The sequence below is a fragment of the Xenopus laevis genome, chromosome 4L (assembly GCF_017654675.1).
Source record: "Xenopus laevis strain J_2021 chromosome 4L, Xenopus_laevis_v10.1, whole genome shotgun sequence".
NCBI classification, from domain to species: Eukaryota; Metazoa; Chordata; class Amphibia; order Anura; family Pipidae; genus Xenopus; species Xenopus laevis.
Window position 1 is genome coordinate 7435517 of NC_054377.1, and position 23546 is coordinate 7459062.

Below are 23546 nucleotides of genomic sequence, written 5' to 3' on the forward strand. Positions count from 1 at the left end.
ACTTGAAGTCCGTCTGCTTTCTGTAGTGTTGGGTGCACAGATTCTTGGGAAAGCAGAGAGATTTCAAGTCCCAGAATCCATCACTTTAAAGGCATTGTTCACCTTTAAAGTAACTGTGAGTATGATGTAGAGAGGGATATTCTGCAAATTCAATTTGCAATTGGTTTTCATTTTTTATCATTTGTGGTTTTTGACTTATTTAGCTTTTTATTCAGCAGCTCTCCAGTTTGCAATTTCAGCCATCTGGTCGCTAGGTTCCAAATTACCCTAGCAACCATGCATTGATTTGAATAAGAGACTGAAATATGAATAGGAGAGGGATTGCATAAAAAAAGGAGCAATAACAATACATTTGTAGCCTTACAGAGGATTTTTTTTAGTTGAGGTCAGTGACCCCCATATGAAAGAGTCAGCATATTCAAATTAGGATTCGGGTTGGCCGGGCAGAAGGATTCGGTCGAATACAAATCCTTCTGAAAAAGGCCGTATCCTGGCTGAATCCCCTACCAAATCCTGGATTCGGGGCATCCCTACTTCAGACAGTGTTTATGCTCTTTTTCTAAATAACCCTTTCTGAATGAGCTAATGCAAAAGGGGAGTATATTTCCCTTTAATAAAGTTCATGCCATGTTCGTTCCTGTTAAAACAACAGTGATGATATTAAAGAATGGGAATGGTAATGACATACCTCACAAATGTCCCGTATTCGGAGGGACAGTTCCTCTTTTGATAGCTCAACCCGCAGTCCCTCGTTTGTACTGGAAAGTCCCGATTTTCTCTGCAGCCCGAAAAAGAAACACTGTTTCTAACTTAATTGGCTTTCGGCAGAGAGCCCAGAACAGCCACAGCTGCAGATAAGATACTTTTGTAACAATTTTGAGAAAAGCAAATAAGTAATTGTAACAGGTCTCTTGGGAGATGTTAGACTCACAGCTTAAAGGGCAAGTCACCTTCATTAGCAAAACTGTAATAACTGAAAAAAAACACAGAAACGTGTTCAAAGTTTCATAACCTGCCAAATTTTGTAAAATGAACATGGTAATTAGGGGGTGTGGCCACAAAAAATGGGTGTGGTCAAAACCTTTTTGTCCCTCTTTTTATTTCCAAAATGTTGAGAGGTATGTAGTAAAGTAAATAGATTGCTATGATCTGCCCCTCCGTACGGCTGCTGTTAGACGCAATGACCGCATCGATTATGCTCCTATAATTAATACATATTGATTGCCTTGTAATTTCGTTTTCTAATGAGTGCCATGGGTAGAGCCCTCATTTGGACAGCCGCCATACAATAAATATATATATATGAAAGGAAAAAGAAAAGACTGCGAGGCTTACGCCTGAGTTATTAGTTGTGAAAGAGATTTACGGCCGCACCAGGCTGCTCTGCCCAAAATCTCTTAATGCAGAATGTGGGGAGGGGGTGTGTTTTTTATTAAAATCTGTCACCCTATAAATCTGGCCCGGCTCTGACAGACAGGTGCTCATAATGGTGGGATGACAGGGCTGTCACAGCGTCGGCCCTCGGAAGCTCGTCCCCCAAATGAGTATTAGCACGGGCGAATTAAAGGGAACTCCGATAATCAACACCTCGGCCCTTTCATCCCCAGTCTCTGTGCAGAGATTCCCAAATACCCAGCCTGGAAACCCCGATTACAATCGTTTTAAAGGGTTGGTTCACCTTTAAGTCAACTTTTAGTATGTTATAGAATTGCTAATTCTAAGCAACTTTTCAATTGGTCTTCATGTTTTCTTTTTTATAATTTTTCTTCTTATCTATCTTTCCATCTTTCAAGCGGGGGTCGCTGACCCCATCTAAACACTACTGTTCTTTAAGGCTACACATGTATTGTTATTGCTACTTTTTATTACTCCTCTTTCTATTCAGGCCTCTCCCCTTTTCATAGTCCAGTCTCTTATACAAAGCAAGGCATGGTTGCTAGGGTAATTTGGACCCTAGCAACCAGACTGCTGGAATTGCAAACTAGAGAGCTGCTGAATAAAAAGCTAAAAACCGCAAATAATAAAAAAATGAAAACCAATTGCAAACTGTCTCAGAATATCACTCTCTACATCATACTAAACGTTAATTTAAAGATGAAAACCCAGTTTAACTTTTAGTAATTGGTCTTCATTTTTATTGCGAGTTTTCAGTTATTTAGTAGTGTTGTTCGGGCCAACCTCGCTCCCCGTTTTGTGGGTCGTGGGCGGGTCCGGGTTGAGCTCTACTGCCTGCTCTCCCCCCCCCCCCACGACCTTACACTGCCGGCTTCCGTTTTTTTCCAGCACTCGCCTGCTCGCCCCGCCCCTTTTGTTACATCATTGGCGGGCGGGTTGGCGCAAGTCTATAAAAGGAAGGGGGACGTTGGGCACGGGCGGCACTGATTGAGGGAGGTCGGGGTCCGGGTCTGGTCATTGGAAACTCAACCCGCACATCTCTATTATTGAGCATTTTGTTCAGCAGCTCCTGGTATTTCAGGTATATCTCTGGTTGCTAGGCTCTTATTTATCCTAGCAACCTGGCAGTGTGATGAATGAGAGACGGGAATATGAATAAGGGCCTGAGTAGAAAGATAAGCAATGAAAAAGTAATAATAACAATAAAGCTGTTGCCTTGCAGAGCAATAGGTTTTTACAATGAAGACCAATTGCAACCTGTCTGTATCATAATAAAAGTTAATTTTACAGCGGCAAGAGATAGTTGCTTTTTACGCCTCCGCTCTCAGCTCTCATAAGAATGGCTGCCGGCGACTAATTAGATGGGGCGAGTTTATGGGCTTACAGGGGGGAAAAGTGTTTTTATATGAAAATATAAAGTTCTTTTATATAGTGCTAAACATGCACACAGTGTTTTACAAGGCTCCTGCGCCGAAGGTTTAATATGGTCGTTAAATGACTGCATACCTGTAGGGGTAAATATCTTCATCTGCTTAAAGGGGCCATTACACCAATATAAATGGAAAAGGATACAGTCTCGGAATTTAATGCGTAAAGTTAAATGGAATATTCAAAAGGGTAATTACAATAATCACCTAAATATACTGTCTTGTTAATTAAAGTACTAAATTAATTAAATTTATAGAGCAGCAAAGCTAACTGATCTCCTGTATATCAGCACTTAGAATGGCAAAGCTCACGATTAGACCACCCTGCAGCCAATCAGAGCAATAAAACATTCAGAAGGCGTGAGCAACATATCAGCCAATCAGATATCAATACGTTCATAAGGCTCTACAAACAAGTAGCCAATCAGAGATCAGAACATTCATGAGGCGCTACCAACAAGTAGCCAATCTGAGATCAGTACATTCAATAAGCGCTACCAACAAGTAGCCAATCAGAGATCAGTACATACATAAGGTGCTACCAACAAGTAGCCAATCAGAGATCAGTACATACATAAGGTGCTACCAACAAGTAGCCAATCAGAGATCAGTACATACATAAGGTGCTACCAACAAGTAGCCAATCAGAGATCAGTACATACATAAGGTGCTACCAACAAGTAGCCATTTAGAGATCAGTACATTTATAAGGCGCTACCAAAATATAGCCGATCAGAGATCAGAACAATCATATGGCGCAACCAACATGTAGTCAATCGGAGATCAGAATATTCATATGGCTAGCTCAACACATAGCCAATCACAGCCTTAAAATATTCACAATGTGTGGCCAACATATAGCCAATCAGAGATCAGATCTTGGTCAACATGTAGCCTATCAGTAAATTAGAAATTTGTAGGTAGGGTTGCAACATTTTTTTCTTACCTAATACTGGACTTTGGGGCAGGCCATGATGTCACTTGAAGGCGGGGTTATGATGTGTGGGGCTGGGAAATGGGATGGAAAAGGTGAATGGAGAAAAAAATGGGTGGGCTGGGACAAAGGCTTCTGGTTAGAGGAGAATGCAAGAAATGTTGAAGCGTAAATCACTGGCTGCAAATGGGGCGGGGCTTGTAGTGAGTGGTGAGGTTTGGGCAGGTGGCAAAATATTGCAGGGCTCAGGTAGGTCAGGGGTGTGGTCATTGGGGCCCCATTCTACTTATTGGTAGGTCCTTCCTCCCAGTTAGCCAATGTTCACCTTTAAATTAACTTTTAGTATGATGTAGAGAGGGATATTCTGAGACAGTTTGCAATTGGTTTTCATTTTTTATTATTTGTGTTTTTTTGAGTTATTTAGCTTTTTATTCAGCAGCTCTCCAGTTTGCAAATTCAGCCATCTGGTTGCTATGGTCCAAAATACCCTAGCAACCATGCGCAGATTTGAATATGAGACTAGAATACAAATAGGAGAGGCCTGAATAGAAAGAGGAGTAATAAAAAGTAGCAATAACTATAAATGTGTAGCCTTACAGAGCATTTGTTTTAAATGGGGTCAGTGACCCCCATTTAAAAGCTGGAAAGAGTCAGAAGAAGAAGGTAAATTTGTCAAAAACTATAGCTATTGAAAAGTTGCTTACATTTAGCTATTCTATAACATAGTAAAAGTTAAAAGTTAATGATGGCAGCCCTGTGCTAAGGTGAACATGGAAGTGGTGCCCCCTGGGGACGACATTTAATTCCTTGTCCCTGCACTTTGCACTTTGTCTACAATTCATCAGAGGCGGCTGCACCGGCACACGGGAACCGGAACACTCTCTTGTGTTCATTTGATGTTACATTTCTCCTATAATACTGAGATGGGGGGCTATCCTTTCTTCACCCCCAGTCCAGCCCCAGAAGCCCCTCTCTATAGGTTAAGCTATAGCAGCTGCCAAACCAGTACAAAAGTACAACCAGACTCTCCAAATAAACAACACATGGTACGGGGGGGGGGGCTATTTTTAAGCCTGGAGACTTTGATACATTTGAAACCTTCCTCCGCCTGCGATTGATCAGCCGTAACTCCCCCCATCCCCAGTGCACTGCTGGTTCCTACTCCCCCCGTCCTGGTGCAACTGCTGTTTGGGCTGCACTTTATACAGGATGTCACATACAAAACAGACACATTTTATTCTGCATGTAAAACCCAAGATGCCCAAATCCGTGTAAGTCTGGAATATTTAGTGAGGTGTGAAGCCGGCATCTCAATTACACTTCTAAGGGAAGGAGTTTGGTCCAAAGTGAGAACAACTTAACCCTCTCTTCTTCTGTCTCTCAGCACAGCCCACGGCTCATACCACTGAAACCATTCAAATTCCTAATGGATCTGGAGCCCTCTGGAGTTTTGGTTTCTCCTGCCGGTGCCCAACAGCCGGACATATTGGCAACCAAGATTATTAGCTAGAAAAGGTCATAGGTTGAATAGGAGCATCAAATCACCCAGATTGTACTCATCTCTACAGACTATGAGCAAATTTAGGGGTCTGTTCCTGCTGAATTGTGCTTAGTACCGGGAATACCTATGCTGTCATAGTTTTATGGGATCTCTCTGTACAGACTATGAGCAAACTTAGGGACTGTTCCTGCTGAATTGAATACCTATGCTGCCATAGTTTTATGGGATCTCTCTGTACAGACTATGAGCAAACTTAGGGGGCTGTTCCTGCTGAATTGTGCTTTGTACAGGGAATATCTATGCTGTCATAGTTTTATGGGATCTCTCTGTACAGACTATGAGCAAACTTAGGGACTGTTCCTGCTGAATTGAATACCTATGCTGCCATAGTTTTATGGGATCTCTCTGTACAGAATATGAGCAAACTTAGGGGCTGTTCCTGCTGAATTGTGCTTAGTACAGGGGAATACCTATGCTGCTATAGTTTTATGGGATCTCTCTGTACAGACTATGAGCAAACTTAGGGGCTGTTCCTGCTGAATTGTGCTTAGTACAGGGAATACCTATGCTGTCATAGTTTTATGGGATCTCTCTGTACAGACTATGAGAAAACTTAGGGGCTGTTCCTGCTGAATTGTGCTTAGTACAGGGAATACCTATGCTGCCATAGTTTTATGGGCTCTCTCTGTACAGACTATGAGAAAACTTAGGGACTGTTCCTGCTGAATTGTGCTTAGTACAGGGAATACCTATGCTGCCATAGTTTTATGGGATCTCTCTGTACAGACTATGAGAAAACTTAGGGGCTGTTCCTGCTGAATTTTGCTTAGTACAGGGAATACCTATGCTGCCATAGTTTTATGGGCTCTCTCTGTACAGACTATGAGCAAACTTAGGGATTGTTCCTGCTGAATTGTGCTTAGTACATATGCTATGCTGCCATAGTTTATTTTATGACCCCCAGATGTCACTCTGAATCTTCATTAGACAAGCTCCCAGCATGCCTTTCTGTTTAGCAGTTAAAGGGGAGATATCATGTACTGTCTGTGTGTGTATATTAATTAACATAAAGTCTCACTCCGGCATCTGTTTAATTTCTGTGCATGAGTCGGCTCTGAAATTGACTGCCCCTCAGTAGAACAAGTGACTCAAGCACCTCAGTAATGCCCATGATCACCCCCTGAGGACACACGGGCTCTTACAGGGATAAGTCACAGAGACTGGCTTTGCCATTGCTCAGATTCCTGCAGGTGTCGCGGGGGGCGTCTGTATGTAATATAAATGCATAATTTAAATTACACAAACACTGAGGATTTATTTTTACTAAAATACCGGGAATCAGAGAAAAACATTAACACTGTAAAATAAAGTATTCACATATAATACTTCCCCTTTAAGGTTTATAATTGGCATTGAGTAGATGAGTGTCAGTTTCATGTAAATTCTCTCTGATATGATACAAGTCCCAGTATTTGCCAACAGCTGAAGGGTAGGAGGAGCTGCTGGGAGTGGCAGTTCAACTACAGCCGAATCCTAGGGACCCTGACTATTATTTTAAGGAAGGGGTAACACATGATTGCTTTAAAATCCACTAATTTTCATTTATGCCGCAGTTTAAACATGTTGTGATAGATAAGACCGGCAGACGGGCTTAAGGGTGTTGTAGTTCAGCCCCAGCTACAGGATTGCAGTGTCCCATGACCTCAATGAAAGCGTGAGGCACAGGTCACCTGACTTCAAACAGAGACTCATATTACTAAATATTCCGTTTACTTTGTCCAAAATGCCACACATGCATTATATGGGATAAGATACGACCCCCTAATGAATATCATAAGGATATGTTAAGTCAATGGGGAGTGTTATGACATGTATAATCCAGCCTGTGCTTTAATGTGGTCACAGAACAACCCCTCAGTGACTTCTAATATCCTTATCATTTACAGTAGGGGGTACATTATCCCTTATAATACATGAGTGATACTCAGAGTTCCCTGTATAACTCAGCCTGCAGCCTTGTGCCTTTATATGGTCACAGAACCCCTCAGTGACTTCTAATATCCTTATCATTTACAGTAGGGGGTACATTATCCCTTATAATACATGAGTGATACTCAGAGTTCCCTGTATAACTCAGCCTGCAGCCTTGTGCCTTTATATGGTCACAGAACAACCCCTCAGTGACTTCTAATATCCTTAATATTTACAGTAGGGGGTATATTATCCCTTATAATACATGAGTGATACTCAGAGTTCCCTGTATAACTCAGCCTGCAGCCTTGTGCCTTTATATGGTCACAGAACCCCTCAGTGACTTCTAATATCCTTATCATTTACAGAAGGGGTACATTATCCCTTATAATACATGAGTGATACTCAGAGTTCCCTGTATAACTCAGCCTGCAGCCTTGTGCCTTTATATGGTCACAGAACAACCCCTCAGTGACTTCTAATATCCTTATCATTTACAGTAGGGGGTACATTATCCATTATAATACATGAGTGATACTCAGAGTTCCTTGTATAACTCAGCCTGCAGCCTTGTGCCTTTATATGGTCACAGAACAACCCCTCAGTGACTTCTAATATCCTTATCATTTACAGTAGGGGGTACATTATCCATTATAATACATGAGTGATACTCAGAGTTCCCTGTATAACTCAGCCTGCAGCCTTGTGCCTTTATATGGTCACAGAACAACCCCTCAGTGACTTCTAATATCCTTATCATTTACAGTAGGGGGTACATTATCCCTTATAATACATGAGTGAGACTCAGAGTTCCCTGTATAACTCAGCCTGCAGCCTTGTGCCTTTATATGGTCACAGAACAACCCCTCAGTGACTTCTAATATCCTTATCATTTACAGTAGGGGGTACATTATCCCTTATAATACATGAGTGATACTCAGAGTTCCTTGTATAACTCAGCCTGCAGCCTTGTGCCTTTATATGGTCACAGAACAACCCCTCAGTGACTTCTAATAGCCTTATCGTATACAGTAGGGGGTAGATTAATCCATATATAATCTCTGTAAGTATGACCCCGGGAAGGTATTATCTTATGCCTAAAGCAGTTATAAATCTCCATGGAATGGAATGGAATTTAAGGGCTGGGAGTGGCACAATATGTCTTTAGAGAGAGACAAACTGCTATTTGTTTCCTTCCCCGAAATAATTTGGGAGAATTGTCTCTTTGATGTGTTACCCTGTAATACATTGATCTGAGTCAATCAGGCTGATAGATACTAGGGTCTGTGAATGTGTTAGGGACCTTAAACTGTAGATATATATATATATATATATATATATATATATATATATATATATATATATATATATATATATATATATATATATATATATATATATATATAAAAAAATACAAGAGTCCTCTGCACTCAACCCATTATCAATATATTTAATACAGAGGCATTTTGTGCATACTGCTACTGAAAAATGCCTTACCCTTTAAACAAAACAGGGATTGTTTGTCCATATATTGCAATATATTTAAGCTGCCCAACTACATCAAAGTCATCCCAGCTAGTAAGTTGCAGGTAAAACTTTGTAAAATGTATAATGAAGCAATAGAATTCTTGATAAATCATTGAAAATTGAGCATAGGACTGGCAAGATATGGGATGACTCTGACGTAGTTGTTCAGCTTAAATATATTGCAATATATGGACAAACAATCCCTGTTTTGTTTAAAGGGTAAGGCATTTTTTAGTAGCAGACAAGACATATATTCCTGCCAGATGTAGGGAATGCACCGAATCCACTATTTTGGATTCGGCCGAACCCCCGAATCCTTTTCTAAATATTTGCCCGAATACCGAACCGAATCCTAATTTGCATATGCAAATTGGGGATGGGAAGGGGGAAACATTATTTACTTCCTTGTTTAGTGACAAAAAGTCATGTGATTTCCCTCCCTGCCCCTAATTTGCATATGCAAATTCGGTTCGGCCGGGCAGAAGGATTCGGCCGAATCCGAATCCTGCTGAAAAAGGCAGAATCCTGGCTGAATCCCAAACCGAATCCTGGTTTCAGTGCATCCCTAATTATTGTAACATGAACATCCGGGTCTGGAAGCTCTTGTTAAACTGCAGCTACCAACATCCCTCTGACTACTGGACATCCCTAAACGATCCAGTAACTCGCATCAACCAATCAGATATTGTTTTCATTATTCTCACTCGCCCTGGACCAGTAACACCTAGTAATAGGGTGGTTGCTATGCGTTACCGGATGAGGCAAACTTTGCCCAAGTTGATATTTATTATTAACATCCCCAAATGCTTTTTCAATGGAGTAATTGAAAGCTGGATCTGTTTAGCTTTTCTCTGGTTCTGACTCATGAAACAATGTAGTAGAAGTCAGTTCTCCTGGTCTTTTAATCAGCGTCCTACTGCTATATTATTTGAGGGGTCGGGACCAGAAGTGAAATGGAATATCGGTGCTTTCCACCTGATAAAGGAGCGGGATTTATCTCTTTTTTGATGGTTATGGGGAACTTGTACGAAAGTGGAGACTGTAGGGATATTGGAAGTCTTGGCAGGGAGTTTGCTTTTATTTTGAAGGTTGTAGCGCAGGAGAAGTCAGAAAGGATTTTCCCCTCAGTCCCAGTTGGAGAAGGGGAATATTATTATTATATGTTTCTCTCCCCATAACAAATGATGTTGTTGTGAATTCTGCCCATGAAACTATTAACCCTTGCCTGCTCATCTCTAGCATCAAGCTCTTTAAATGGGTAACTATTTCGCTTTTCTTGGGGGAGGGGCAGTAGCAGAAGTGGCTGCCCCACAGAGCCACAGTCGTTTGCAGTAAAAAAAATTCTACATAGCCCCACTTTTATTTTTCAGGCAAGTAAGTGGAACAGTAACACTTGATATTATTACTACAGTACTACAACTCCCAGCACCCTGTTGTCCGCTGAAGACTGTGAGAGTGTTGACTACAGATGGAATGCTGCATGTTGGACAATAAATAACGGGGTCTTTGCCTGGGGACCCACCACCCTGATCTGGGTTAGAAATGAGGTATCTTTACCTTTAGTATATACTGGGGGCGGAGTCATGCCTCACCTGTCCGGAGGGGAAGTGGAGATCAATACTGAGCTCTCCTATACTATAAGCCACATTTCTTGTTAATTAGTAAAGTTGGCTTAAGGGTGGTGCATGTTAGATTGCAAGCCCTAACGACCAGTATTTGTGTATAATCTATGTATTATGTATAAAGCCTTCTATTATAGCACTGCAGAATATGCTGGCACTTTATAAATACCTGCCAATAATAATAATACAAATAAAATGTGATTTTGTCTCATGGAGGAAGAAGGGCCAAGAGTATGTCACAGACAGACGTATGTGGGTGCAAATCCTGTCCCTCCCAGCACACTGAGATTCCTGCTTCTTCCTATAGAACACATTTATCTTATATAAACATCGGTTTAAAGGAGAACTTCACTCTAAAAACACATTTGAACACCATGTAGGGGGTTATTATTCTAATACATGTTTGCTTTGCCTTTAGGGTCATTGGCATGTTTGCATGAACAAAAGGAAGGGGTAAAACAGTTAATAAAATGCTGTGATTGTATTTATATTCAAAACATTTTATAGTTCCCAGGGTGCAGGATACTAGCAACCAAATAGCAGTTTACAGGCCAGATGTGGAACAGAAGGTAGAGAGAGAGAGAGAGAGAGAGAGAGAGAGAGAGAGAGAGAGAGAGAGAGAGAGAGAGAGAGAGAGAGAGAGAGAGAGAGGGAGAGAGATAAAAGATAGATAGATAGATAGATAGATAGATAGATAGATAGATAGATAGATAGATAGATAATAGACAGACAGAGATATATAGACAGAGAGAGAGAGAGAGAGAGAGAGAGAGAGAGAGAGAGAGAGAGAGAGAGAGAGAGAGAGAGAGAGAGAGAGAGATAAAAGATAGATAGATAGATAGATAGATAGATAGATAGTAGACAGACAGAGATATATAGACAGAGAGAGAGAGAGAGAGAGAGAGAGAGAGATAAAAGATAGATAGATAGATAGATAGATAGATAGATAGATAGATAGATAGATAGATAGATAGATAATAGACAGACAGACAGAGATATATAGACAGAGAGAGAGAGAGAGAGAGAGAGAGAGAGATAAAAGATAGATAGATAGATAGATAGATAGATAGATAGATAGATAGATAGATAGATAGATAGATAGATAGATAGATAATAGACAGACAGACAGAGATATATAGACAGAGATATATAGACAGACAGAGAGAGAGAGAGAGAGAGAGAGAGAGAGAGAGAGAGAGAGGGAGAGAGAGAGAGAGAGGGAGAGAGAGAGAGAGAGAGAGAGAGAGAGAGAGAGAGAGAGATGATAAATGATAGATAGATAGATAGATAGATAGATAGATAGATAGATAGATAGACAGACAGACAGACAGACAGACAGACAGACAGACAGACAGATAGATAGATGATAGATAGATAGATAGATAGATAGATAATAGATAGAGAGAGAGAGAGAGAGAGAGAGAGAGAGAGAGAGAGAGAAAGAGAGATAGAAATAAAGAGAAATGAACAAAGAGAGATGGATATACAGTAATAAATAACAATATATAGAGAGAGAGAGATGGATGATAGATGTAGATATATATTTAATTATACTAATTATACATTCAGTCATTAAGGTGCAGAATATTTCCAGTTATTGTTATCTGGATATTATTATATAGTGATATCGATTAACTTGCTATTTGTCCCACGAATATTACGGATGAAACAATACAAATTGTATTCGCACCATTAGTAATGATAATGAATTCTTCTCACGCTGAAGGGTTGAGCGCTGAATGCGACAATAAAGTCAAAGGTAAAATGCAGAATTGTACAGAACAGAGAAAGATTTGGGGAGCGGCTGCTAATATTCGTCGTTTCCGTAAATTCCTTTTGTTTGATTATCATTTCTGATTTATAATCTGATTACGTTTTAATTCCTATCCCAGACTTTATAACATCAATAGAGAGTTTAATGAGTAGAATGAATAAGACTTTAGCATTTTCCTACAAACCATAAAAAGAAAAGGATCTGGTTCTGGTTGAGGGAATAATATTTTCATGGCACAGAGATTTGTAGTTAGACAGACACTGGGGTTTTTAATTGAATGTTCATCAGCCGCAAATCTCTGGTTCTGTTTCTTCAGACTTTCCCATCTGTTTATTTGCTGCCCAAACTCTCCGTCTGGGACACGTTCCCCGCAATGGAAATATATAATTTGTATTTGATTCCGATTGGAAAATTGGGACTTTGGGGGATTATTACGCACAAGCGGCGAGCAAAGAATTTATCGCGATCGTACAATTAAATTCGACAGATTCCGAGCGCGACCCAAGGACAGAGAATCGGTACAGCGCAAAGAATATTCGCAGAAGCGCAGAACAGATTCCCAACGAATCGCGATTCGCGAACTGAGAGAGAAGCACAGAACGGAATAAAAAGCTACAAACGGATTCCTATGGGGGCGAACACAACGGAATATTCCCTACAGATCGCTGCCGTGCGACTTGCACAGGAAATTGCAATAAAGACCCTGCGATTTCTTTAAATATGACTTTGTCGCGCAGACTATATAAATGATTCTGGGTGGCACTAAAACACCCAATATATAAATACACGTATAGACATATACATATAAAACAAATAGACAATAATATAAAGCACAGCTAAGCGCATATATATATATATTTATAGAAAAAGAGATAATCACAGGCACAGAGTGGGAGATACACATGGAAGGAGTCGCCGACTCTTACAGTTTCATACAGTAAAACCCTACCCACAACAAACATAATAATCATAATAATAATAATATAACCAACACACACTTACAAAAACCCATGAACGAATACAAAAAACAATAATAACCGCAAACATGCCACAAAGACACCAACAGAAACCCACACAAATAATAAACACACACACACACAAACTCTTACACAAACATATATATTTAATAATATACAAACAGAAAGGTATAGGGGGGAAAAAGCAGAAACAAACACAAAGACAACTTAATCCAAGAGCTGCTGTACAAAGGCCAGACACACACACACTATAGTGGCACATGTGCGACAAAATAGCGACTCCTCTCTGGTACATAGACAAGCTGCGGGGATATGATTATTATTATTATTATTATCATTATTAGTATTCTTGTTGTTATAATTTTATTATTGTTATTATTATCATTATTAGTATTGTTGTTATAATAATAATTAATATTATTATTATAATAATAATAATTATTATTATTATTATTATTATTATTATTATTATTATTATTATTATTATTATTATTATTATTATTGTTGTTGTTGTTATAATTATTGTTATTGTTGTTGTTATTATTATTAGTATTACTATTATTAATAGTAGCAATACGAAAAATAATAATAATGACAACAGTAATAATACAAATACTAAACAAAAAAAAAAGGAAATGCTGGGAGTCCTAAAGCTTAGCAGTTTGGTGAATCTTTGGCCACTATTCTTGTATTACACCTCGGCCTTAGGGTGCATACAGTATATAATCCAAAAAAGTGAGTGTACAAGAATAAGGCACTACAATTAAACACTTTTGAGCAGTTATGCAGTTATGCTGTAGTGCCTTATTCTTGTACACTCACTTTTCTGAATAATTATTAACATATATTTATATAGCGCCAACATATTGCGTAGCACTGTATAATACAACTAATAATAATAATACTAATAATAAAAATACAAATAGTACTACTACTAATAATAATACTATTATTATTATTATTATTATTATTATCATTGTTGTTGTTATTGTTCTTATTATTATTATTATTATTATTAATAATAATAGTAGTAATAATAATAATAATAATAATAATAAATGATGTGCAGAGCAGGAACCCCTTTTGATAGAAGATCCATAAGTAACCCCAGTGACAGGTACTTTGCTACAGGGTGCTGCTGTTTCACAGAGACAGAGAAGAGAGAGAGAGAAAGAGAGAGAGATGGGAATAAAACAAGTGTAAGAGATATGAGAAAGAAAAGAGAGAGAAGGAGAAAAAGAGACTGATTTGTAACTAATAATAGGGTTGCTTCATGCCTATATAACTCATGCCCCCCCCCAACACACACACACACACACACAGGTGGGGTGCCCAGGCCTGGGGTCAAACAAAGGAATGGTCTCACCTACCTAAGGTATCTGGGTGCCCCAGGACAGGGGTACAGTCTGTGCTCCAGGCAAGGAGTCTCGGAGGATCCCCATCCCAATCCCACAGCAGCTCTGGCAGAAGGGAAACCCCATCTGATTTTGTTTTTTATTAAATCCTGAGAAGGAGAGAGAGAAAATGAGGAAAGAATTAAGAGGCAGTAAAGGGATAAGAAGGGATACAGGCTGCAAGCTCTTCCTTACTGGGGGGCAGAGGGGGCAAGTGCCTCTTCTGGGGGATTGGGGGCAAAGGAGGTAAATGTCTTTACTCATGGATTGGGAGGAAAATGGGTAAAATGTAAATTCTGAGGGATCAGGGGGTTTTGGAGGGGTAATTGTCTCTAATAGGCAAGGCATGGGGGAATGGAAGGAGTTAATAAGTCTTTTCATGGGTGTCAGGTGGGATACCTGCATTTGGGGGCAAAGAAGATATTTCTGCTCTGTAAACCAGAATGATAAATGAGTTTCTTCTCTGAAGCCAACAATACATATTTCTATGTCATGAGACAGAACCAGCAGTGCAGCCAGGGACAGACAGATAATACCACTTCCAATAGCAATTACATTTGTTATTATTATTTATTAATAGAGCGCCAACCCAGAGAAATGTGTAATGGAAAGTCGCTTACAATGACATTTTCTTCCAAGTGCAAAATATTTTATTTTGGGGTTTACATTCCCTTTTATATATCACCCTTCCAGGTGAATTCATATAAAGTCAATAAGTTGCAGCAAACCCGCTTGGCTATGTCACTTTATTTTATGCTGTCGGCCACATTGTTTGGTGCAGATTCTCAGCCCAGGGTTTTAGGGCAGACGACGGTGAGATTAGTCGCCCGCGTTTTTTTTTTGCGTTTCGGCAACAACTCGTGCGTCTATAGCGAAGCAAAGATTTCATGCGATTTCAGCTCCCAAGCGATTTACTACCCATGATGCCACGCGCTACTTTTCTCCTCTCACAAGATCAATAAGTCGAAATGGCAGTTTATTCGAAATTTTGTTTTCTCTGGCGCGATTTCCTTGGCGTGTTTTCATATGAGTGGTTTCCTCGGCGTGAATGGTGAATGGACGCCAAGACGCGGGAACAGAACAATTCAAAACCTGCCGCCCAGGAAATGACGTATAGGGGCTGATTCACTATGGGTCGAATATCGATATTCAAATAGGAATTGAAATCCTTCGACTTCGAATATCGAAGTCGAAGGATTTAGCGCAAATGCTACGATCGTACGATCGAACGATTCGAAGGATTTAAATCCAATGATCGAAGGAATATCCTTCGATCAAAAAAAGTTAGCCAAGCCTATGGGGACCTTCCCCATAGGCTAACATTGACTTCGGTAGCTTTTAGCTGCCGAAGTAGGGGGTCGAAGATTTTTTTAAAGAGACAGTACTTCGACTATCGAATGGTCGAATAGTCGAACGATTTTTAGTTTGAATCCTTCGATTCGTAGTTGTAGTCGTAGTCGAAGGTCGAAGTAGCCCATTCGATGGTCGAAGTAGCCCAAAAAATACTTCGAAATTCGAAGTTTTTTTACTTCGAATCCTTCACTCGAATTTAGTGAATCGGCCCCATAGTGTCAATGTGGTAAATGTACTTACAATTGTGGCTACTAATCTCCCCGTGTGTTTTACTTTGGTAGATTTCAATATTTGGTAATAGAATTGATATTTCAGTGAAGTCGCTCAGAAAAGGGTCTCTGTGCGTTTTGAAACGATTAAAAGTAGCCTCATATGTTTTGACGCTGGTGATTTACATTATTCTCATTTGGAAGACAAACCGAACAATTCGTCGCCAAATCTCTCTTTTATAAATCACGGGCGACTAATCTCCCCTTGTGCCACTGCCCTTATCCTTATGGATTGTGTACTTTAGGCATTGTGCTGCCTCTACTGGATCTATTATCCGCCATCTGTTTGTTTATAATCCCTGCTCTGCTGGTTCTTACTACTGAAACAATGTAGCAGGAGCCAACTGATCTGGAGGAGGAATAACATCTGCTACATTTGTTCAGGAGTAGCGATGGTCAAAAAATTCGTGAATTTCCCACAAAATTTGCGAAACATCAAAAAATTTGCAAAAACGGAAAGTTTCACATAAAAACGTGAAATTCGGACATTTTCACGAAAAAATTGTGAAATTCTGACATGTTCACGGAAAATCGTGAAAATCGGAAATTGATGCCGGCAAATTCTTGCGGGAGATTTGCGAATTTATTCGCCGTCTGCGAAACGTGGAAATTCACAGCGAATTCATGCCAGGCGAATTTATCACTTTTCAGGAGTCAGAACCAGAGATCACAATACTTGATAGCAGTTACCTATTCTATTACCTTCAAAACCAGATATTTTCGAATGAATGTTTATACGATACCAGCCAATGCCAATGCAGAAACAACTGTAATTAGAGTGTAAGCTCTGCAGTGGAAACAGTTCATTACTCATGCTTGCGTTAGGAATCTCATCATTTTATTCTTTGCTACTAAACCCAGCACACAGCATCACTGTATGAGTGGCTAAAGCATGCCGGGAGTTGTAGTCCAGCAACATCAGTGTTGTATGCGTAAAGCAATATTAAATAATAAAACGATTCCCTAGCTCTCCAGGACACATGACTCCATTAAAATGCAAAGGAATCATCCAGTGCAATCCCAGCTGATCTGTGTGAATCTGGCTCAATGTTCTGTGTTCCTGCAAGTGGAGCCCAAAGCTTTAAACCCAATTTCTCTATCACAGAACAACTAAACAGCAGTCTGTCCTCCCCCTGATGTGATTCCAGTGTCACAACTGTGTCTGTTAAATAGCAGCAAGTTCTTGACATAGTGCTGGCAGGCTGCTTTCTGATTGGTTAGTTCCTGTGCATCTTTTATTAAGTATTTTTGTAATGTATGTTAGAGAACTAGGGGGCGCAATGAGACACTGGAACTATCTCTAGTATGGCAAATAATTACTTTCTCTCCACTGGGTTAAACTAGCTGAGCAGGAGCAGTCTTCTTTTACTGTTCCATCATTATAATTTATTGCTGGGCTTTATGTGAGCCTTACTACAGGGGACCATCACTAGCTTCCTGTTCTGCAGAACAGAGAGAGATAAAATGACAGATATATATATATATATATAATTTTTTTTAATCTTTTTTAATTTCTGGCAAAACCTCAATCAGTGAAATTAGGATAGTGCAGACATGCATAGGGCATCCAACAAAGAAATGTCAGATAGGGATGGGCAAATTTGACCCGTTTCGCCAAAAATTTTTTTTTTTTTGACGCATGCAGCCATACAAGTCTATGGGTGTCAATTCTGCGGCGAAACAAGGTGAAAAAATTCGCCCATCCCTAATGTCAGATCTATTCTTCTTGTTCTGGTTCCAGAGCTTCTGTCAAAGGAACAATAGACCAACAGCTTTAACTAATACAATTCCCTGATACCAGGAATGGCACAGACTTATTATTATTATAATTATTATTGTTGTTGTTGTTACCATGAACTCCTGTACAGCTGTATAAAGGAAAGAATGACATTAGAACCCCACTATTCTGCCACTATGTATTGGATGCTGCGGGGCTGATCCAACATCACCCCCATCCTTTAAATCCCAGATCCAACAGCTGTAAATCGGCAGATCCCTCACTATCCTGCAGCTGCATATAAGAACTGGGGACTCCTGAACCCCATCAGCCTGCAGTTGTATAAAGTATAAACCCTACAATTCTTCAGATATCTATATATATATCTATATATATATCTATATATATATATATATATATATATAGATATATATATCTATATATATATATATATATATATATAGTGATGGGCGAATAACAAACACAAATTTGCGGTTCGCCAGAAGCAAATTAATTTGCAAAACTGCTGCGACAATTCGCCGTCAAAAAACCTGACCCGTCAGAAAAAAATTTACGCAAATTTAATCATTTTGATACCCATTGACTTCAATACGTTGCGCAAGATATTTTACATATCACGAATTTCGCTGTAAATTCGCAAATTTTTCAGCAACGCGAAACTGCACAGATTCGCCCATCACTATTATATATACACACACACATATATATGGAATGGGGAACCCCAGAACCCCTATATCCTGCAGCTGCATCCCTTCTGTAGCCTTCTATTCTGCAGCTGTATATAAGAGTTTAATTATAAGCTCCCCCAGAACCTTTCCATGTATAAAAAAAGGTTCTAAATTAAAAACTATCAGTGTCAAATGAGTTGTTCACCTTTATATTAACTCACAAGGAAACTTCGGGCGACTTCGGAAAATGAATCGCCGCGTGTGATTAGCATCAGCGTTTTTTTTTCATTTTAGCCGGCGCAAAGTGAGGGAAGGCATTTGGGGAGATTGGTCGCCGCAAAGACGAGTCGATTAGTCGCCAGGTGACCAAATCTCCCAGAAACACCCAGTGTGGCCTTACCCTTAGCCAGAGACTGATATTCTGGGAAAATCTGCAATGGTTTTTTATCATTTGTCATTTTTGAGTAATTTTTTTATCATTTGTCATTTTTGAGTAATTTTTTTATCGTTTGTCATTTTTGAGTAATTTTTTTATCATTTGTCATTTTTGAGTAACTTTTTGTTCAGCAGCTCTCCAGTTTGCAATTTCTGCCGTCTGGTTGCTAGGGTCCAAATTACCCTAGCAACCATGCATTGATTTGAATAAGAGACTGGAATATGAATAGGAGAGGCCTGAATAGAAAGAGGAGTAATAAAAAGTAGCAATAACTAAACATTTGTAGCTTTGCAGAGCAATTGTTTTTTTTAGAAAGCTGGAAAGAGTCAGAAGAAGAAGAAGGCAAATATTAAAAAAATAAATAAATAAATAAATAATGAAGGACAATGGAAAAGTTGCTTAGAATTAGTCATTCTGTAGTTTACAAAAGGTTGACTTAAAGGTGAACCAGCACTTTAAATAAGGAGCCCACAATCCTGCAGATATGGAAAGTAAAGCAGGAGGATATAAATACATAGAGATATAAATACATAGAGACATAAATACACAGATATAAATACATATGGAGCAATGTATATCAGATGGAGAGATCCTTCTATATAATAAATCTGCTGTATTATAGTAATAATCCTGCCAAGGAATACAGTACAAATCCCCGACCCCATTTCTCCAGCTGGGCACAAGCAGCTCCCCAGCAACAACCCAAACCTCAGGGACCCCCGACTCCCAATCCAGCGTGTCCGACCCCAGCGCAGCGCAGACAGAGGCGCATTCACATCCTAATTACATTAATGTCATGTGTTTGTTTCTTCTTTTTGAGCTGAAATCGATTTCTTGTTGTCCATAGAGAAAGTCCTGTGGCCCAAGTACTCCCACCCCCGACCCTGCGTGTCACCTCCCTCCTATTAATGAGAGTGAGGAGGATCCGCGCCATACCGGGCGCATCACAACTGGCTGCGCGCATCCTGCGCCTCTCCGACTCGGAACTACTACTGAGGATTTAGCCCCGCGCTGGGAGCCTGCCTGGGGCTCTTCTGGAGTGGGAGAGAAGCTGTGCGATTGGGAGAGGGGGTAGAAGGCTGCAGTGTGGGGTTTGGGAGAGATTTGAAGACAGAGAAGAGGAGAAAACAAGAAAGTGCAAGTATACTGAGATGAGAGTGCAAGCTTACATGCCACAAAGTACAGTATACAGACAATAGAGGGGAGGGTGGGTTACAGACAGGCAAAAAGAGAAGGTTAAGATTAGAGATAAGAAATTGCCCACTTTTATGTAAGAGAGTGTTTGTACAGCTCGGAGAGTGCAAGTTTGTTGGAGAGTGCAAGCTGAGAGATAGGAGACAAGCTAGCAAGCAATAGAGTGCAAGCTTACAGACATAGGAAGGAGAGTCAGCAGGCAGTAGAGTGCAAGCTTACAAACAAGAGACAACTCATTAGGCAGTAGAGTGTAAGCTTACAGACAAGAGACAACTCATTAGGCAGTAGAGTGTAAGCTTACAGACAAGAGACAAGTCATCAGGCAGTAGAGTGCACGATTACAGGCAAGAGACAAGTCAGCAGGCAGTAGAGTGCAAGATTACAGACATGAGACAAGTCAGCAGGCAGTAGAGTGCAAACTAATAGACAAAACACAAGTCAGCAGGCAGTAGAGTGCAAGCTTACAGACAAGAGACAAGTCAGTAGGCAGTAGAGTGCAAAACTTAGTGACAGTGAAGAGAGAGAGAGAATTTGCAGACAGGGGAGACGGAGGGGTAGAGAGCAGAATCAGACAAATAAGAGCAGAGACAGGGAAGTGACTGAGTGAATTTGAGAAAGAGGGGGAGGGAATTGGGGGAAAGGCTCCTGGTGCGTTGGTGCCCCTCCAAAAAATTAAGGACATTTGGGCCTTTTATTTTAGGAATGAATGCTGATCCCTGTGTGTCTTATTGTGATCCCCCTGCCATGGATTGTTACTATAGCCCGACTCCGCAGGGCAGGGAGCTACAGACTTCTCCTTTTAGGGCATTTCAGCCCAGTGATAAGTTTAGCCCAGTTTTCCTGGCCAGTAAAGGACAAGGCTTTGGAGACAAGTCCAGGGGCTCTTTCCAGCAGGAGTGCCAATCACTGGATGCCAGTGGCCAGAGCAGCACAGGAGAGCAACAAGGCTCCTTCTCCAAGTACCAGGCACATCACCCATCCCATCAGCACCAGCAGCCGACTCACCTCTACATGCAGAGCACCCCTTGTAAATCCCCATCAGACAGCCTGAAACTACAGGACAGCCCCGGCGACCCCCTGATACCCTGCTACGGTAAGTCCAGTTATACCTCTATCACCCTGTCTGTACCCACCGATACCCTGAGCTTGAGTATTCCACTACGTTCAGTTGCACCCATAGAGCTTCCCATCCATTCCTCACTCGTCCTTCCACCGCTTTCTGTTTCCAATTAAACTCTGGGGTCTCAAAATTAAATTTTTTAAATATAAAATCCATCCCCTAAAAAAATCTAATGATAGAAAATTCCCCCTTTTTTTGTAATTTAATTTCAGTATGAAAGTTTACTTTTTTTTTAATCCGAAAAAACCCCAAAATGTGCATGTTATTATCTTCCCACACCCAAGTCCTGGAAGCAGCAGAGTCGCATACCAGCGTTTTATGGACAGCTTTGCCTTTATAATATTTACACCCTGTTATATCTGTTATTGATTACATAAAATCGTATTTATCCCCCATCCTGGCTGAAAATAAAAATGAGTACAAAGATATATGTAAAATATTCCTCGGTATATTCACCAGGCTTTTCAAACATAAAAAGTCAGAAATTTCCCATTTCACAATTGTAATTTTTAAAAATACTCAGCAGTAACCATTTTTATTGGCACATTCAGAAATTGACATTGAAACTGTCAGAATAGCCGATGGAAAGCTCCAACTGCCACCCAAAGACAGAATAGAATTAGGTTAATAATAATGAATTGACAATAATAATCCCATTTATTCTGGGAGAGTGACCTATTGTGCGGCACAATGTGTAACATACCTGTATTTAATAAAATACAACCCCAGCCCCAAATGGAGGGAATTACCCAGACTGCTAATTTTACCCGTTGATCTATTTTACGGCCTTTTATCCGGGATCAGTCACATTTACAGAAGCACGCACTCTGCCCTTAAATTTAATGAGATTACATTTTATTTTACGCGTTTCGCACTAGGGGCCGTTGCGTTGGGGTGAGATGGGGGGGAACAAGACAGGGATTATTCACTTACCCAGTGCAAAGGAGATTCAGTTCTCTTATAAATAGAAAACAATCTTTCTGGAACAATATAATATTATTTGAAAACACTGTTTTATTTTTTTTTGTTCCCAGAAATTTCATAGATTTCCCCTGACAGTTACACAGATGGGATCCATGTGCTTGGGGGGAATTTACAAGCTTGGTTAAAAATGAAAATAATTAGATAAACATGACAGTTTCCTAACTCTTCTTATATAGATACACACACACTCATGGCATTAGGAATGTCTTGTGTAATAAACTCCATGAATACAGAGCGTAGAAAAATTTATTTAAAGTTTGTTTGAATTTTTTATCATCTGGGCACTGAGTAAAGTGAAAACGTGTCTACTTGTTGCCTGCTAGTTATATAAACAGACCAACAGACATAGATTAATAGAAACTGTACTTGTTAGATAGATAGATAGATAGATAGATAGATAGATAGATAGATAGATAGATGATAGATAGATAGATAGATAGATAGATAGATAGATAGATAGATAGATAGATAGATAGATAGAAAGATAGATAGATAGATGATAGATAGATAGATAGATAGATAGATAGATAGATAGATAGATAGATGATAGATAGATAGATAGATAGATAGATAGATAGATAGATAGATAGATAGATAGGTAGGTATTATTGGAGAAGAAAGAAAGAAAGAAAGAAAGAAAGAAAGAAAGAAAGAAAGAAAGAAAGAAAGAAAGAAAGAAAGAAAGAAAGAAAGAAAGAAAGAAAGAAAGAAAGAAAGAAATATAGGGACATATAGAAATTAGTCGATAGATAAGATAGATAATCATAAATATATAGATAAATATATAGATACTGTAGATAGATAGATGACAGATAGATAGATAGATAGATAGATAGATAGATAGATAGATAGATAGATAGACAGATAGATATAATAGATATTTATTATTAAAGAAAGAAAGAATATAGATAGCTAAAGAGATAGATGATGATGATGATGATGATAGATAGATAGATAGATAGATAGATAGATAGATAGATAGATAGATAGATATTATTGGAAAAGAACGATAGAAAAAAGAAAGAAAGAAAGAAAATATAGGTAGCTAAAGAGATAACTAGATATTGATAATATATATATATATATATATATTATTGAAGAAATAAAAAATATAGATAGCTAAAGAGATAGATAGATAGATAGATTTTATTGGAAAAGAAAGAAAGAAAAAGAAAGAAAGAAAGAAAGAAAGAAAGAAAGAAAGAAAGAAAGAAAGAAAGAAAGAAAGAAAGAAAGAAAGAAAATATAGGTAGCTAAAGAGA

General features: G+C 39.4%; 1 protein-coding gene and 1 long non-coding RNA gene across 2 annotated transcripts in view; one reads left to right on the top strand and one right to left on the bottom strand.

Annotated features, from left to right (window-relative positions):
* LOC121402900 overlaps positions 1 to 15613 on the bottom strand; it is a 29257-nt gene extending 13644 nt beyond the window's left edge. The window contains exons 1-2 of the long non-coding RNA XR_005966851.1: positions 15143 to 15613; positions 14499 to 14632 (exon numbers count right to left, since the gene is read on the bottom strand). This is a non-coding gene — a long non-coding RNA (uncharacterized LOC121402900). The remainder of the gene's footprint in view (positions 1 to 14498; positions 14633 to 15142) is intronic.
* Positions 15614 to 19910: 4297 nt separating this feature from the next.
* Positions 19911 to 23546, top strand: part of LOC108713752 (homeobox protein aristaless-like 4) — a 44527-nt gene continuing 40891 nt past the window's right edge. The window contains exon 1 of the mRNA XM_018257309.2: positions 19911 to 21273. Coding sequence (XP_018112798.1) covers positions 20883 to 21273 — 391 coding nt within the window. The 5' untranslated portion in view covers positions 19911 to 20882. The remainder of the gene's footprint in view (positions 21274 to 23546) is intronic.